The sequence below is a fragment of the Bos mutus genome, chromosome 12, assembly GCF_027580195.1.
Source record: "Bos mutus isolate GX-2022 chromosome 12, NWIPB_WYAK_1.1, whole genome shotgun sequence".
Lineage (NCBI taxonomy): Eukaryota > Metazoa > Chordata > Mammalia > Artiodactyla > Bovidae > Bos > Bos mutus.
In genome coordinates, this window is record NC_091628.1 from 19,243,883 (window position 1) to 19,263,798 (window position 19,916).

At 37.5% G+C, this 19,916-nt stretch overlaps 1 protein-coding gene and 1 pseudogene across 1 annotated transcript in view; one reads left to right on the plus strand and one right to left on the minus strand.

The window, feature by feature from the left end:
* Positions 1-19,916, minus strand: part of KPNA3 (karyopherin subunit alpha 3) — a 98,630-nt gene that overhangs the window by 48,150 nt on the left and 30,564 nt on the right. The window contains exon 2 of the mRNA XM_070380341.1: positions 975-1,019. Within this exon, the coding sequence (XP_070236442.1) occupies positions 975-1,019 (45 nt within the window). The remainder of the gene's footprint in view (positions 1-974; positions 1,020-19,916) is intronic.
* LOC102268568 (deoxyribonuclease TATDN1 pseudogene) lies at positions 15,876-16,856 on the plus strand (annotated as a pseudogene).

The window sequence follows — 19,916 nt, forward strand, 5'->3', positions numbered from 1 at the left end:
CAGGAACTATATACTATACCAAGTAGCATAATATCAATGCTGAGTACAAATTCATGACACAAAGTGGGTATTAAAGACTTACTGAGTAAATAAATGTACTAAGTGAAGTGAAGTCGCTCAGTTGTGTCCGACTCTTTGCGACCCCATAGACTGTAGCCTACCAGGCTCCTCCGTCCATGGGATTTTCCAGGCAATAGTACTGGAGTGGATTGCCATTTCCTTCTCCAGGGGATCTTCCCAACCCAGGGTCTGAACCCAGGTCTCCCGCATTGTAGACAGATGCTTTAACGTCTGAGCCACCAGGGAAGTCCATTTAATTTTAGTGACTCACTAAGAGAGTGTGTACTCTCTGAATCAAGATAGTCTTTCTCTGAAACTGGGAAGATTTAAGATAATATGTGAGTTTTAGGAGTGAATCAGATGAGGAAAATCTAACCTAAGACAAACACACAGATTTAGAAGTTTCAAATCTATTTTTTAAATGTACGTGGGTATATAGACAGAATTTATTATGTGTACTTACTTAATTGATAATTAAAATTTGCTTAAAATAAAATGTGCTTAAAAAAATAAAATGTGCTTGCATAAAAACACAATCTAATCAAGGGCAATTCAAAAGTAATGGAAGAAAACAAAACAAATTTTTAACAGCAGTTGCATCCAACTGGTAGAATATAAGGTTATTCTATTGTTATTTATTTCTCTAAATGTCTTTAACAAACAGTATCTAACTTTACCAGATGTTATGAGAATTTCAATGACAGTGGGACAGTACTTCACACAGTACCTAACACCTCAATAAATGGAAGGTACTAAAAATGTATACCATCATAAATTATTTAACCATATGTTTCTATGCTGTATAGTTTTAGGGATGCCCACTAATCTGCCATAGTATTTTCATTATTCAAGTTATACAAAGTTTTAACATCAGAAAAAAATCTATTTTTTAATTAAACACAAATCACTCTTACCTTTCGCAATTCAACTGTCACTTCATTTCTGTGTCTTCGCATTGTCTGTAAGAAAAACAAAAATTTCATTATCTAAATATTGATACTGCTAGTATAAATTAAGGTCTCTGGCATTTATTTTTTTTAGATTTTATTCTTAAAGATTAAGGATTAATCAGTTTTAGACTTTAAATGATGAACTATAGGAAGCTAAAAAGTCAAAACTCCTATCTATTTTACTGGATACCTGTTGCTTAGTTCTGTGGGGAGTGGGAGACAGAGCTCAGCTGCCTAAGACCCATGCCCCTGTCCTAACTGCACCCAGGTTTCTATGGGGAATTATATACTCTCCACTGTGTAGTCTTGATGGACCATCTATTAAAGCATCTCCAAAAAAAGAAAAAAGAAAATCATCTCACTCTCTCCTAGCATCAACAGCATGAGCTCCAACTCTGCCAACAGAACTCTTCCCTGTAACTCTGAACTCAGAGCAAAATAGAAAGGGGGAAATTTTTTTAAAAAGCATGTTAATTACCAAAGGAAGTATCTGGACAAGGCAGTGAGCCATGCCTATTTCTGAACTTGCTATATTCCTAGTTACCTGGTGTCTCTACTCAGTCGATGAACTACCTCATAGTCTTCCAATATGATTTTGCTTTTAAGTCAGCCAGAACCAATTTTTTATGCCTGCAACTAATGTAGTCTATCTCAAACAATTGATGTTTCAAAAAAGTAAATTAGTCAGTTATGACCTTAAAAATCACATAAAAATGAAAATAAACTTTAGACAGGTATTTTGTATCAAAAGATAAAGAAGTATCCTTCTAAGTTTACTAAGAGGCTCTCTCATAAATGTCTTAATAGCAATTATTAAAATAACTAGATATCTCTGGTAGTTCAGCTGGTAAAGAATCCGCCTGCAACACAGGAGACCTAGGTTCAGTCCCTGGGTTGGGAAGATCCCCTGGAGGAGGGCATGGCAACCCACTCCAGTATTCTTGCCTGCAGAATCCCCATGGACAGAGGAGCCTGGTGTGTTGCAGTCTATGGTTTTGCAGAGTCGGATATGAATGAGCGACTAAGGACAGCACATATATCCCTTCTCCCCTTAACACAGTGATATAATGGATTATTTGATTACATATACAAATACAGTAAATGTTTACATTTTTAGATTAAAGGCCACATGTCATGGTGTATTATTATTTTAATATACTGCTAGATGCAATATGTTATTAATATTATTCTATTTAATGATCTTTTGTTATTGTGCCTCTGTCAAGTTTTCTTAAACTGCAGTGATAAATTAATCTCTTTGTAGGAAAAAGAATCCCATGGAACCCAAATTATAAACTTTGTTAAATACACTGAAATATTAATCTAGATATAAACTCATGCTTAAAGACAGATATATATTTAATGTAAAGGAAACTGCCAAACAAAATTCAAATTAGTAACATTTATTGGATGTGATGGAAAGAGAAACTGCTAAAACTATTACTTCTAATAAGGTTCAACACTAAAAAGAAAGAGCCCTGAATATAATTCTATATTTAATGTTTCTGGGTTTAGGCTTCAACACTATTAATACAGAGAATGCTTTATGTATTGACTAATCATACAAATTATAATAAATGTTGAGCAAATACAAATATTAATGAAGTGTTATCTGATCACTCTATAAAGAAAGCTGTCTTTATTCACCTGAAAAACTACCAATAGTCAAAATCTGCCTGTATAAACTGTTTGCCTAATCCAACCGTTAACTAAAACTGGAAGAGAAAGGTATTCTGATTGTAATAACTACTACACTCAATTGTTTACAAACTGTTTAAAGAGAGTACACAAGGACTTCCCTGGTGGTCCAGTGGTTAAGAATACGCCTGCCAACGCAGGGGACATGTTCGATCCCTGGTCCAGGAAGATCCCACCTGGAGCGGAGCAACTAAGCCCATGTGCTGCAACTACTGAAGCCCGGGAGCACGTGCTCTGCAGCAAGAGAAGCCGCCGCAAAGAGATGCCCATGAACGGCAACTGGAGAGTAGCCACCGCTCTCTACAAGCAGAGAAAGCCTGAAGGCAGCAAGAAGATCCAGCGCAGTCAAAAATAAATTAATTAATTAATTAATTAAAAAAACAAGATAGTAGACAACAAAAAAGCTTCAGGCAGCCTATCTCTTCGAAAATATGATCAAGTTACTGCCACACTGTAATTTCCATCAAAATACTACTTCAACAAGGCTAGAAGTGGTGGGTTAACTTCTAAAATACTCTAAATAAATGAAGAATCTACACTTCAGAGGAGGTTAGTTAGCATGTGAAGTGCCCAAATCAGGAGTTAATTCCCAATTAGTAAGTGCTTCGAATATCAACTTCTGAATTTAGACACTTGTTTGTTAATTAACGTAAGAGATGTTGGAAATGATTTTTTATTGCTGAACTGGATTTGTTCAAGACATATGGATTAACTAGGTATACTGTACAAGTGCCTTGAGTCTTACCTGTTTGCAGTTTAAGAATCTGACAAGCCCTACAGAGAAGTTTTTGAGTCTAAGTGATTCTGTGGCCCACCTCATCTTGAAAGATTTTGTTCCCTAATTCTAGTCAGATCTTCCTGGTGTCTTAGTGTTAGTCGCTCAGTCGTGCCCGACTCTTTGCGACCCCATAGACTGCAGTTCACCAGGCTCCTCTGTCCATAAGATTTTCCAGGAAAGGATACTGGAGTGGGTTGCCATTTCCTTCTCCAGGGGATCTTCCCAACCCAGGGATCGAACCCAGGTCTCCTTCAGGGTTAAGTTTTATTGCTAGGTGGTAGTTCAGGATCTAAAAGAGCTAACCTCATAAAACAAGCTCCATGACTTCTTGTGACTGCTCGCCAAGACACACTTGTGTAAGAATTAACAGCAAATTCTGTCTAAGGCTTATTTTATTATAACTCACTGGGAATTCCCTGGCAGTTCAATGGTTAGGACTCAGCACTTTCACTGAAGACCTGGGTTCAATCCCTGATTGGGGAACTAAGATCCCACAAGTCATACAGCATGGCCAAAAACAACAATAATAATAATAGTATAACTCACTGGTAGTAAAATTTCTAAGGAAAATCGCCTATTACCCTCACCTATTTATACAGTTAAAGGCCTTCTATTCATCCAAAAGAACCTATGGGTGTAAACGGCCAAATGGCTTAGGTCAGTCAGCAATAGGTACTATCATCTATGGCACAAGTACCTTTGAATTAGTCATCATTTACTCTCCACTCTGTTTAAGTTATAGAAAAAGGCTTCATCTTAGGGCCTCTCCTTCCTTACATTCTTACCAAGTGATCTCATCTACTCTTACGTCTTCAATTACAATTTGAAGACCACTCCCAAGTATCTATTCTGCTCTCTCGCCTGGGCTTCAAATCTGTAAGTACAATATTCACTCTTTCTTCAGAAATTTACTAAATCCAACCTAAATGCTCCACACAACATGCCTGCAACTAGGAGGCAAATATAGCAATTATAGTCTAGTGCTGCTGCTGCTGCTGCTGCTGCTGCTGCTGCTGCTAAGTCGCTTCAGTCGTGTCTGACTCTGTGCGACCCCATAGACGGCAGCCCACCAGGCTCCCCCGTCCCTGGGATTCTCCAGGCAAGAACACTGGAGTGGGTTGCCATTTCCTTCTCCAATACATGAAAGTGAAAAGTGAAAGTGAAGTTGCTCAGTCGTGTCCGACTCTTAGCGACCCCATGGACTGCAGCCTACCAGGCTCCTCCGTCCATGGGATTTTCCAGGCAAGAGTACTGGAGTGGGGTGCCATTGCCTTCTCCAATAGTCTAGTACAGTGGTCAGCAAACCGTAGCCTGTGGGCCAATTCTGGCAAGCTGTCTACTTTTGCAGGGCCCCACAGGAATAGTTTGTACATTTTTAAGTGATTACAGTATAAAGGATAGTAAATGTCTATATGATACCTTTATTTTTGTCTCTCGGCCCCTCAAAGCCTGTAATATTTACTACCTGTCCTTTTAAGAAAAGTTTGCCAGCAGCTGGTCTAGGGAAAAGATGCTAATAACACGCAGTAATACAAATGTGTTAATTGTTAAGATAGGAAAATAAATAATAAAGTTCTATATCAGAAAGAGACATGATCAGAGGGTCAGGAAAGGGCTCAATGAAGAATTAAAATATGTGTGCCTATGTGTAAATTTAGGGATAGGGGACAGATTACTGCAAGGCCTCAAACTCAGCGCTTATAAATACCACATCTGCTCCCTGATCTTCCCCCACAGAAAAACCCACCACCTACGCTTCCATGAATATCCCCAGTACCAGGAAACAGTGCAACCACCCAAACAGTTCAAGAGCCCCAATCCTGGTAGATCGTCCCTGTCTACTCACTCTGCAATTCTCTGACATCCAACAAGGTCAACAAAATAGGATTCAAACCTTCCAGCCTTACCGCCACCATCCTAGACTACTAAGCCACCATCATGTCAACTGGATCATTACTAGTCTCCTAACTAGTCTCCTATGCACTGAACCAGTTTTCCATAATGTAGCCAGAGCATTCTTTTTTTAATGCAAACCTGTGTTGCAATTCTCTTGAATAAAATCTTTCAATGAATTTTTTTAATCTAGAATCTTTCACTTCACCAAAAAAAAAAAAAGTTACCAGGACAGTCAAACCAAAACCCAACGGACAAAATCTACAACAATGGGTGATAAGGCACACCCATGAATTCTCAAATACAAGAAGGTTAAATCTGGTTAAATCACCAACTATAGGACTGACATGCTCTTAGCATATCTGCTGAAGGAAATGGGCAGAAGTAACTGGGTAACTGAAGGAGGAGAACCCCAAGTCACGAATCTCTAGAATTTAGAAAGGCAGTTTGAGGATAGCTGCAAATGAAAGGGACGAAACAGTCTAAGAAATGATGAGAGCAGACTCAAACAAGAGGCTGAAGTCCTCCTTCCTGGGAAAAGCCCTGTAACCGAAACGAAATTTCTGGGAGAAGAATTCCAAGTGATTAAGACAGGCACAACTAGGGCAAAACAGAGAGAGGATCCAGATGAAAGTGGGTGAGTGAAAAAGAGCCAGATCTCAGAAAATAGAAAATATATATATATATATATATATATATTTATAAAACCATTTTTAAAAAAGAAGGGGTCTAGAGTAGCATGGCTAGAAAATCTACCCTGACCCCTCCCTCACTCCGAAAAGCTCAGGAAAACGTATCATAAAATGAACAACATGAAAGGACTGGGGTCAAATTCTATGTCATAAGACACAAGGAACAGAATGACCCATTACAACAGGTAAAAACAGGTAAAAACAACAGGTAAAAATTATATCCTAGAGAACGACAGAAAACGTGGAAGAACATTATTATTCAGAAAAACTAAAAAATGAGGTAACAGAAATGAAAGAATTTGAAAATTTTGAAAATTTCAGAAAGAAAACCTGGCCACAAACAATCACACAACAGATAATGCTCAAGAGATACAGAATGTGCAAGGAAATAAAATTTTAATAAAAAAGAAATGAAGGTGAAAATTATTAGAAATAACAAGACAATAATTAAAAAAGAAAAATTCTAAAACTAAAAGACCTGAAATAAAATACTGAAAAAGCACACAAAGTACTGGGAAATCAATCCAGAAAAACCAATACCAAGATACATTAGAAAGACTAATGGATTTCAAAAAAAGAAAAGAAAAATGCCTCTGGACATCTCTATGTAGGGTAGGTCTAATAAATGAGCTCAACAAGGTCACAGAATACAAGATAAAAACACAAAAGTCAGTTTGTATGTCTACACACATGGGCATCAAAACTACCTCAGAGAATGTTCCAATTTCATTCTTTTACACACAGCTGTCCAGTTTTCCCAGCACCACTTACTGAAGAGACTGTCTTTTCTCCATGGTATATTCCCGTCTCCTTTGTCATAGATTAATTGACCACAGGTGTGTGGGGTTACTTCTGGACTTTCTATCCCATTCCACTGATTTATATTCTGTTTTTGTGCCAGTATCATACTGCTTTGATTACTTCAGCTTTGTAGTAGAGTCTGAAGTCAGGGAGCCTCATTCCTCCAGCAATAAACTAACAATGCACACATGGGCATCAAAATGAAAAATACAAAGAATATCATTAATAATTTCTCCAAAAAAAATACTTAGGTATGATCCTAACAATACATGTACAGGATACAGATGTTAAAATGAAACAACACTGATGAAGGAATTTAAGAATCTTAAAAATGTAAAGACATACTGTGTTCATGGACTGGTAGACTCAAGCTGATGTCAATTCTTCTCATAATGATATACAGATTTAGCACAATTCCTTTCAAATACCGATAATACGGTTCTAAGCTTATGTAGAAAGCCAAAGTAATTAGAATAGCTAACAACTTCGTGGGAAAAAAAGTGGGAGGAATTAGTCTATCTAACTTCCAGATTTATTATATAGCTACAGTAATAAACACTGCGTGATACAGGTGGAGAGATCCATACACTGATCAAAGGAACAGAACAGAGAACACCAACCACACAGACCTGCACAAACATGCTGAATCGCCTTTTGACAGAGGCATGAAAATAATTCAACAGAGGAAAGCTAGACTCTTCAACAGATGATGGTATTGAGGTAGATGTTAACAGACAAGTATATGAACCTCAACTTGAAGACTCATACCTCATACAAACTGATCATGTTGAAATTTAAAACTAGGATCTGGAACTAGGCAAAGAATTCTTAGACTTTTCCCTAAAAGCATGATCCATAAAAGGAAAAACCAATAAATGGAACTTTATCAAAATTTTAAAATTTTACTCTTAGAAAGCTTCCATGTGGAAAGGATGAAAAGCTTCCATGTAGAAACTGAAAATTAAATATTGTCAATGACATTATTATACAGAACTCTTAGCATATTAGAACAATTAAATTAGAAAATAGGCAAAAGAAATGAAGAGATATTACATCAAAGAGGATATACAGATGGCAAATAAATCCATGAAAAGATGTTCAATATTATTAACCATTAGGGAAATACAAATTAAAACCAAATGAAATATTATTACACACCTACCAGAACAGCTAAATTAAACAACTGAGACAATACCAAACGCTGAGGAAGATGTAGAGAAACTCAGGCACTGCTGGTGGAATGTAAAGCAGTATCTGGAAAATCATTTTTTTTTTAATTAAACATGCAAATACACTGGACTTAGCAACTACTAAACATTCATCCCAAAGAAATGAAAACTTATATTTCATAAATGTACATAAATGTTGGTAGCAGCTTTATTCATTCATGACAGCCCAAACCTGGAACCTAGACATCCTTTGTAGTTTAAAGGAAATTTTGGTACATCCATACCACAAAATGCTACCCAACAATAAAAAGAAATGAGGGACTTTTCTGGCAGTCCAGCGGTTAAGACTCCACGCTACCACTGCAGGGGGTTTGGGTTTGATCCCTAGTTAGGGAACTAAGATCCTGCACTCCACGTGGTGTGGCCAAAATAAACACATTTTTAAAAAATGAATGAACTATTGATACAAGCAACAGCCTGGATGAATCTCTAGGATTCACGTTCTGTTGAAGCCTGGCTTGAAGAACTTTGAGCATTACTTTGCTAGCATATGAAATGAGTGCAATTATGTGGTAGTTTGAACATTTTTTGGCATTGCCTTTCTTTGGGATTGGAATGAGAACTGACCTTTTCCAGTCCTGTGGTCACTACTGAGTTTTCCAAATTTGCTGGAAGGTTGAGTGCAGAACTTTTGCAGCATCATCTTTTAGGATTTGAAATAGCTCAAGTGGAATTCCATCACATCCACTAGCTTTGTTCATAGTGATGCTTCCTAAGGCCCACTTGACTTCACACTCCAGGGTGTCTGGTTCTAGGTGTGATCACACCACTGTGGTTATCTGGGTCATTAAGATCTTTTTTGTATAGTTCTTCTGTGTATTCTTGTCACCTCTTCTTACTGTCTTCTCCTTCTGTTAGGTCCATACCGTTTCTGTCCTTTATTGTGCCCATCTTTGCATGAAATGCTCCCTTGGTATCCCTAATTGTCTTGAAGAGATCTCTAGTCTTTCCCATTCTATTGTTTTCCTCTTTCTTTGCATGGATCACTGAGGAAGGTCTTCTTATCACTCCTTGCTATTCTTTGGAATTCTGCATTCAGATGGCTGTCTTTCCTTTTCTTCTTTGCCTTTCACTTCTCTTCTTTTCTCAGCTATTTGTAGGGGCTCCTCAGACAACCATTTTGCCTTTTTGCATTACTTTTTCTTGGAGATGGTTTTGATCACAGCCTCTTGTACCATGTTACAAACCTCCGTCCATAGTTCTTCAGGCACCTATCAGATCTAATCCCTTGAATCTATTTATCACTTCCATCGTATAATTGTAAGGGATTTCCTTTAGGTCATACCTGTATGGCCTAGTGGTGTTCCCTACTTTCTTCAATTTAAGTCTTAATTTGGCAATAGGGAGATCATGATCTGAGTCACAGTCGGCTCCCAGTTTTGTCTTTGCTGACTGTATAGAGCTTCTCCATCTTCGGCTCTACATATGGACATCACTAGATGGTCAATACCGAAATCAGGTTGATTACAATTTTTGCAGCTGAAGATGGAGAAGCTCTTGACTGTATATATATCAATATTTTACAATATGTTACCATTGGAGGAAACTGAATAAACGGTCTCTCCGTATTACGTTCTACATTTGCATATGATGTTACAATTATCTCAAAATAAAGGTCAATTTTTTTAAACCTTTAAAGGAAACTCCCTCGTGGTCCAGTGGTTAAGACTCCATGCTTACACTGCTGAGGGCGTGAGTTAGACTCCTGGTCCAGGAACTAAGATCGTATAAGCTATGCGGTACAGCCACAAACTACCAAAAAAGAAAAAAGATCAATAGATAGACAAAGAAAAACTAAAAAATAAAAAGATATATTTTACATCAGATGCTGAGGAGGAGGAGGGGGAGAAGTCATAATCAATTTCCGAACTGTACATAACAGGGAATCAATAGATAATAACTAAAAGAGAAGAAACCAAATAAAGCTAACTAGCCACCATAACAAAAATACAAACCTATAAAATATCAAAAAGTATACAGAAAGAATCACCTAGGACTATTTCACACATAAATATATGGGAACAGGGAAGAAATAAGGTAGAGAGCTCAAGGAAATTAGGCTACATATGACTTCAGAATGTATGAAAATGAATTATATATGTGTATGACAAAATGAAACTTCAAGTAATAAAAAAAAAAATCATGAAGCTAAATGTGCATCCAGTTAGTGGCACAGTCATACTATCTCCTGTAACCTTCAACACAGTAATTTGTATATCCCCAGACAACTCTAAAATGTACTCGTATAATTAATACTTTACTAAAATTTTGCCTTTTTAAAAACACAGGCCCTATATGACATATGGTTTGCATATAATTTCATGTGGTTTTAGAGCCATCAGGAAGCCTCTATAAACTCCAGGTTACGAATCTCTACAATAAAAGTAGATAATTTCAGAAAAGGACAGGAAGGGAATTTGGGGGTTAATGGAAGTAGACTAAAACTAGATTTTTCTCAGAGACCTCCAGGACAATATTAAACGCTACAACATTCGAATCATAGGGGTTCCAGAAGAAGAAGACAAAAAGAAAGACCATGAGAAAATACTTGAGGAGATAATAGTTGAAAACTTCCCTAAACTGGGGAAGGAAATAATCACCCAAGTCCAAGAAACCCAGAGAGTCCCAAACAGGATAAACCCAAGGCGAAACACCCCAAGACACATATTAATCAAATTAACAAAGATCAAACACAAAGAACAAATATTAAAAGCAGCAAGGGAAAAACAACAAATAACACACAAGGGAATTCCCATAAGGATAACAGCTGATCTTTCAATAGAAACTCTTCAAGCCAGGAGGGAATGGCAAGACATACTTAAAATGATGAAAGAAAATAACCTACAGCCCAGATTATTGTACCCAGCAAGGATTTCATTCAAGTATGAAGGAGAAATCAAAAGCTTCTCAGACAAGCAAAAGCTGAGAGAATTCTGCACCACCAAACCAGCTCTACAACAAATACTAAAGGATATTCTCTAGACAGGAAACACAAAAATGGTGTATAAATTCGAACCCAAAACAATAAAGTAAATGGCAACGGGATCATACTTATCAGTAATTACCTTAAACGTAAATGGGTTGAATGCCCCAACCAAAAGACAAAGACTGGCTGAATGGATACAAAAACAAGACCCCTACATATGTTGTCTACAGGAGACCCACCTCAAAACAGGGGACACATACAGACTGAAAGTGAAGGGCTGGAAAAAGATTTTCCATGCAAATAGGGACCAAAAGAAAGCAGGAGTAGCAATACTCATATCAGATAAAATAGACTTTAAAACAAAGGTTGTGAAAGGAGACAAAGAAGGTCACTACATAATGATCAAAGGATCAATCCAAGAAGAAGATATAACAATTATAAATATATATGCACCCAACACGGGAGCACCGCAGTATGTAAGACAAATGCTAACAAGTATGAAAGGAGAAATTAACAATAACACAATAATAGTGGGAGACTTTAATACCCCACTCACACCTATGGATAGATCAACTAAACAGAAAATTAACAAGGAAACACAAACTTTAAACGATACAATAGACCAGTTAGACCTAATTGATATCTATAGGACATTTCATCCCAAAACAATGAATTTCACCTTTTTCTCAAGCGCACATGGAACCTTCTCCAGGATAGATCACATCCTGGGCCATAAAGCTAGCCTTGGTAAATTCAAACAAATAGAAATCATTCCAAGCATCTTTTCTGACCATAATGCAGTAAGATTAGATCTCAATTACAGGAGAAAAACTATTAAAAATTCCAACATATGGAGGCTGAACAACACACTGCTGAATAACCAACAAATCACAGAAGAAAGAAAAAAAAGAAATCAAAATTTGCATAGAAACGAATGAAAATGAAAACACAACAACCCAAAACCTGTGGGACACAGTAAAAGCAGTCCTAAGGGGAAAGTTCATAGCAATACAGGCATACCTCAAGAAATAAGAAAAAGTTAAATAAATAACCTAACTCTACACCTAAAGCAACTAGAAAAGGAAGAAATGAAGAACCCCAGGGTTAATAGAAGGAAAGAAATCATAAAAAATTAGAGCAGAAATAAATGCAAAAGAAACAAAAGAGACCATAGCAAAAATCAACAAAGCCAAAAGCTGGTTCTTTGAAACGATAAGTAAAATTGACCAACCATTAGCCAGACTCATCAAGAAACAAAGAGAGAAAAATCAAATCAATAAAATTAGAAACAAAAATGGAGAGATCACAACAGACAACACAGAAATACAAAGGATCATAAGAGACTATTATCAACAATTATATGCCAATAAAATGGACAACGAGGAAGAAATGGACAAATTCTTAGAAAAGTACAACTTTCCAAAAACTCGACCAGGAAGAAATAGAAAACCTTAACAGACCCATCACAAGCACGGAAATTGAAACTGTAATCAAAAATCTTCCAGCAAACAAAAGCCCAGGTCCAGACGGCTTCACAGCTGAATTCTACCAAAAATTTAGAGAAGAGCTAACACCTATCCTGCTCAAACTCTTCCAGAAAATTGCAGAGGAAGGTAAACTTCCAAACTCATTCTATGAGGCCACCATCACCCTAATACCAAAACCTGACAAAGATCCCACAAAAAAAAGAAAACTACAGACCAATATCACTGATGAACATAGATGCAAAAATCCTAAACAAAATTCTAGCAATCAGAATCCAACAACACATTAAAAAGATCATACACCATGACCAAGTGGGCTTTATCCCAGGGATGCAAGGATTCTTCAATATCCGCAAATCAATCAATGTAATACACCACATTAACAAATTGAAAAATAAAAACCATATGATTATCTCAATAGATGCAGAGAAAGCCTTTGACAAAATTCAACACCCATTTATGATAAAAACTCTCCAGAAAGCAGGAATAGAAGGAACATACCTCAACATAATAAAAGCTATATATGACAAACCCACAGCAAACATTATCCTCAATGGTGAAAAATTGAAAGCATTTCCTCTAAAGTCAGGAACAAGACAAGGGTGCCCACTTTCACCATTACTATTCAACATAGTTTTGGAAGTTTTGGCCACAGCAATCAGAGCAGAAAAAGAAATAAAAGGAATCCAAACTGTAAAAGAAGAAGTAAAACTCTCACTATTTGCAGATGACATGATCCTCTACATAGAAAACCCTAAAGACTCCACCAGAAAATTACTAGAACTAATCAATGATTATAGTAAAGTTGCAGGATATAAAATCAACACACAGAAATCCCTTGCATTCCTATACACTAATAATGAGAAAACAGAAAGAGAAATTAAGGAAACAATTCCATTCACCATTGCAATGGAAAGAATAAAATACTTAGGAATATATCTACCTAAAGAAACTAAAGACCTATATAAAAAAAAAATAAAAAATAAATAAAACTAGATTTTTGTGATGGCTGCACAACTGAACAATTTACTAAAAATCAAACTTTATACTAACAGTAAGTAAATTATACTGGATATAAACCGTACTAACATAAACCTGTTTTTAAAATCCTCTGCAATACAGGTATTTATATACTTGCTCCTTCTAAATACAGTAATTGAAGCAAATGTATAAATTTTATTTGGGGAGGAGGTAGGGGACTACGTAAGGATATAAAATTGACCTGTCAAGTAGTGATAAAACTAGAAAAAAATAGCTCTGGGACAATAATAACTAAATTTGCCACCAACTGAGTCATCCATGTTTCAAGGTATTCATGACAAAGCTGACTTCTGAAAAGCAATAGAAGCCCCAGAGCGGTGAAATTAGTATCTTCAATGAGCTGAAGGAACATTAACTTCAATCTCAGAATTCTTACAAAGAAGGAACTATAGAATTCAAATACACCACTTTACAATTAACAAATTAATGGATCTAGGCAGTGATCATCAACGGTTGCTAATATCAGGAAATGAAATAATCCAGCACTGTTGTTTGTGGTTCAGTCGCTAACTCGGGTTCAACACTTTTGTGACCCCATGGAATGCAGCACACCAGGCTTTCCTGCCCTTCACTATGCATCACCTAATAAAAATTATGAGCTTCCCTGCAGGAAAAAGGTAGCTCAGTCGGTAAAGAATGTGCCTGCAGTGCAAGAGACCTGGGTTCGATTCCTAGGTTGGGAAGATCCAGTGGAGAAGGAAATGACCACCCACTCCAGTATTCCTGCCTGGAAAATCCCATGGACGGAGGAGCCTGGAGTGCTGCAGTCCACAGGGTTGCAAGAGTTCAACAAGACTAAGCGAATAAACCACCACCACCACCACCTGGTGGCTCAGTGGTAAAGAACCCACCTGCCAGTGCAGGAGAAGCAGGTTTAATCCCTGGGTCGGCAAGATGCACTGGAGGAAGAAATAGCAACCCACTCCAGTGTTCTTCCTGGGAAATCCCAAGGACAGAGGAGCCTGGCGGGCTGCAGTCCATGGGGTTGGACATGACTTAGTAACTAAAGAACAACAACAATAAAAATTATGTATTATCCAAGAAAGTGAAAAGCCAACCCATGGAATGAGACAGAAGATTTGCAAATTATATATCTGATAAGGGACATGTATCTAGAAAAAATAAGTAAGTGTTAGTCGCTCAGTTGTGCCCGACTCTTTGGGACCCATGGAATGTAGCCCTCCAGGCTCCTCTGTCCATGATTTTCCAGGCAAGGACACTGGAGTGGGTTGCCATTTCCTTCTCCAGGGGATCTTCCCAACCCAGGGATTGAAACCGGGTTTCCTGCACTGCAGGCAGATTCTTTACCGACTGAGCTACAAGGGAAGCCCAGAATAGGCCCATACAATTCAATAATAAAACAACACAATTTTAAAGTAAGCAAAGAATCTGAATAAACAGTTCTCCAAAGAAGATAAACAAATGGCCAATAAGCACAGGAAAAGATGTTCAACATAATTAGCTATCAGAGAAATAGAAAACAAAATCACGAGATACTCATTAAAATGGATAAAATAAAGAAGACAGATAAGTACTGGTGAGAATGTGGAGAAATCAGAACTCTGGCATTCTGCTGGTGGGATTGCACAATAGTCTGAAAAACAGTCTGGGAGTTCCTCAAAAATTTAAATACTGAATCACCACATGATTTAGCAACTGTACTCCTAGTATATACCCAAGAGATATGGAAACAGAGCCTGCACAAAAACTTGTACCAGAATGTTCACAGCAACTCAATCCACAATAGCCACAATGTGGAAGTCACTTAGACGCCCCACCAAATGGATACATATAATGTGGTATACCCATACAATGGAAAATCATTCAGCAATAAAAAGGAATGAATTACTAACACATACTAAAAACATGAATGAACCTTGAAAACATTATGCTGAATGAAATAAGTCAGTCACAAAAGACCACATACTATATGATTCCATTTATATAAATGTCCTGAATAGGCAAATCTATGGAGATGGAAAGCGGATTCGTTGAAGGGGGGTGGAGAATGGAGAATGACTCCTAAAGGTCATATTATTTCTTTCTGTGGTAATGAAAATATTCTGAAATTGGGTATGGAGATGGCTGTACAACTTTTAGTACGAATATGCTAAAAGCCACTGAGCAGATGTGAAAATGTATGTGAATTTTATCTCAAGATCTTTCTTTTGCAGTATATAATACCACATACAAATCAATCTTTGCAAAGAGATTAATTAATAAATAAAACATACCAAGCCTTTACATTTAACAACCAATTTACAGGAAATGAAAAGAACAGAAGGACATACTAAACATCAAGAAGTTGCAACCATGTCGAGGAGAACCTGGGGCTGCAGTCATGAGTCATTTCAAATTTGTGGATATTGGTATCAACTTGACAGATCCTACGTTCAGAGGAATTTATAGGGTGGTTCAAAAGCATCAAGATGACTTAAAGGACGGAAAAGAGAGAGCTGTTCAGATTGGTGTTAAAAAGTTTATGATTACAGGTGGAAATCTATAAGACAGTAAAGATGCACTGCATTTGGCATAAACAAATGATATGTTTTTCGGCACCGTTGGGTGTCATCCTACAAGATGTGATGAATTCGAAAAGAATGACCCTGATCATTACCTGATGGAGTTGCTGAATCTTGCTGAAAGCAACAGGGAAAGTTGTAGCCATAGGGGAATGTGGACTTGATTTTGACCGACTACAGTTTTGTTCCAAAGATACTCAGCTCAAGTATTTTGAAAAACAGTTTGAACTGTCAGAACAAACGAAATTACCCATGTTTCTCCATTGTCGGAACTCACATGCTGAATTTTTGGATATAATGAGAAGAAACAGAGATCGGTGTGTAGGTGGAGTGGTGCATTCATTTGAAGGTACCAAGGAAGCAGCAGCTGCTTTGATGGACTTGGGTCTCTATATAGGGTTTAATGGTTGCTCACTGAAAACTGAGGCTGATTTGGAAGTTATAAATCAATACCTAGTGAAAAATTAATGATTGAGACTGATGCACCTTGGTGTGGAGTCAAAAGTACACATGCTGGATCAAAATATATAAAAACTTCATTTCCTACCAAAAAGAAGTGGGAAAACGGGCACTGTTTGAAAGACAGAAATGAACCCTGCCACATAATTCAAATACTGGAGATAAAGTCAGCAGTAAGAGATGAAGATCCACTGGAACTAGCCAATACACTATATAACAACACTATTAAAATAGTTTTTCCTGATATGTACTTGATATGTGTCTCCCATTTTCCCACCATGTATATAAAATATCATGATAAAACTTAAGTTTCAATTAAAAAAAAAAAAGAAGTTGCAACAAGCAAAATTCAGGATAAACAACTCCATTTCTCAAACAACAAGGCAAAGGGGGAGGGGTGGTGGCTTGAGAAATGGAGCAGGAACCTACAGATTGGAGATTTAAGAGACATGTCAACCAATCACAGAACATAGAACTTATATGAATACTGATCCAAACAAACTATAATGTAGTCATGTACAGATGTGAGAAAGTCGGACTATAAAGAAGGCTTGAGTGCTGAAGAACTGATACTTTCAAACTGTGGTGCTGGAGAAGACTCTTGACAGTCCCATGGACAGTAAGTAGATCAAAATGGTCAATCTTAAAGGAAATCAACCTTGAATATTCATTGGAAGGACTGATGCTGAAGCTGAAGCTCCAATACTTTGACCACCTGATGCAAACAGCCAACCCGCTGGAAAAGACCTTGATGCTGGGAAAGATTGAGGATAGGAGCAGAAGCAGGCAACAGAGGATGAGATGGTTGGATGGCATTACTGACTCAATGGACATGAGTTTGAGCGAACTCAGGGAGATAGTGAAGAACAGGGAAGCCTGGAGAGCGGCAGTCCCTGAGCTAACAGAGAGTCAGACACGACTTAGCAACTGAACAACAACACTACACACACTAGAATGTGTGCCTGTATGCCACATAAAATACTGCTGGGGATGTGTGAACACTGGACATTTACACCAAGCTACTTCTATTAATGATGTTTAGCTGTAATTTTACAATATTTTAACTTTTCAAGATATAAAAGTATATACAGATTAAAGCAAAAAATAAATTCACCAAAAGAAGAGATCCCTCAAATAAACCCAAACATACATGGAGACTTTGATATGATAGAGATGGTATTGCAGACTACTAGTAAAAAAAAGACAGGCCATTTAATAAATGGTCCTGAGCCAAATAATTATCCATGTGAGGGAAAAAAAAGAAACTGGATACCTACTATATCACCATACAGAAAAATCAATTCCAGATGGTTTGAAAATTTATAAAATCAACACTTTAAGTTTTTAAAGAAAAATACCTTTACAGTCCCTGGGTGGAGAAAAGTTTAAGTAGAACACAAAAATGTTAAAATCAAAAGAATAACTCCATTAAAATTTAGTATTTCTGGTCTTTGAAAGATGTCACACAGAAAGTGCAAAGAGAAGCCAAGCTGGAAAGAAACCTGGAGCATGAATCAGATCAGATCAGATCAGATCAGTTGCTCAGTCGTGTCCAACTCTTTGCGACCCCATGAATCGCAGCACGCCAGGCCTCCCTGTCCATCACCAACTCCCAGAGTTCACCCAGACTCACGTCCATCGAGTCAGTGATGCCATCCAGCCATCTCATCCTCTGTCGTCCCCTTCTCCTCCTGCCCCCAATCCCTCCCAGCATCAGGGTCTTTTCCAATGAGTCAACTCTTCGCATGAGGTGGCCAAAACATTAGTAGGTATTATATCACCAAGTGTTCATGAAGATGTAGAGCAACTGGTGAGTTGGTACAATCATTTTGGGGAGAAAATTTGGCATTTTTAAAATATGGTAAAGATGAAAATACTAAAGTACACAACAATTCTATTTCAAGGTATAAATCCTACAGAAACTCTTGCATATACTCATCATGAGATAAATGTAAGTGGTTTCTGGTATCATTGGTTTATAATAATAGCAAGAAACAAAAATACTGAATGCAACTCAAATGTTCATTAAAAGGAAAATAAATGAATTGTGAGGCAATCATTACTCAGCAATGAGGATGAATGAACTACAGCTACACAAATGAATCTAGAACTGTTAACGTTACATGAACAAAACAACTAAAAATTTTTTATTTTCCACATTATACAGTATGAATATTTCATATTATAAAAAAAACAAGCAAAAGTAAATACTATGTTATTTCAGGATACAGACATGTACGATAATCAGGAAAAGCAAAGTAATGAATTACACACATTTATGACAGTGGATTACTTTTTATATATGTTTGTATATGTGTGTATATATACGGAATGAAATACATGCTCTGGCTCTGGAGTCACACATGCACTTTCATTACAACACAGAGGCCCAAAGTCTAGGGTACAAGTCCCTCAGCCCAGTCACGGGCAGTACAGCGACAGAAGAACTAGACAAGAATGTCACTGCTTAGACTGTGGATTTACTTCTGATAGAAAGCTAGGGATGTGATCAGAGAGATAGCTTCTGTTTCCAGTTCTTAAACTTAGTATTGGATTCACAGATATTTGTTTTATTATTTCTTCAAAACATATCTACATTATCTATTTTTGTATATCAAATGTTACACAATTTTTTAAAATGTTTAAAGGAAAGAAAATAGCACTAATGATATACAACCAAGCATTGTGAGCTGTCAACAGCTGTGATCCACGGACATTTTGCTTCCATTTCACTTGTGACCAGTAGAATCAACATATCAAACTGCAATCACAGAGCATGAAAGTGAAAAGTGAAAGTAAAGTCACTCAGTCACGTCCGACTCTTTGCAACCCCATGGACTGTAGCCTACCAGGCTCCTCTGTCCATGGGATTTTTCAGGCAAGAGTTCTGGAGTGGGTTGCCATTTCCTTCTCCAGTGGATCTTCCTGACCCAGGGATTGAACCCAGGTCTCCCATATTGTAGCCAGATGCTTTACCGTCTAAGCCACCAGGGACTATCTAATGCTAATAAATCCACATCAGATTTCAATCCTCAGAATGTGATCCAGAAAACACTGACAATCTCAGTATCATTTAAGGCTAATTCAAATTCTAATTTACCTTCTGATACGATGCTCTGCTCTGGGTTAGTAGCTCTCAAATTTTTAGCCTCCAGTAAAATAAACTAGCTTTGTTAAAACACAAACTGGGACTTCCTTGGTGGTCCAGTGGTTGGGAATCTGCCTGCCTATGCAGGAGACAGGGGTTCGATCCTGCTCTGGGAAGATCCCACATGCCTTGGGGTAACTAAGCCCCTGCACCACAACTCCTGAGCCCTCAGGCCCCGGAGCCCGTGCTCTGCAACAGAGAAGCCTCCGCAATCAGAAGCCTCCACATGGCAACT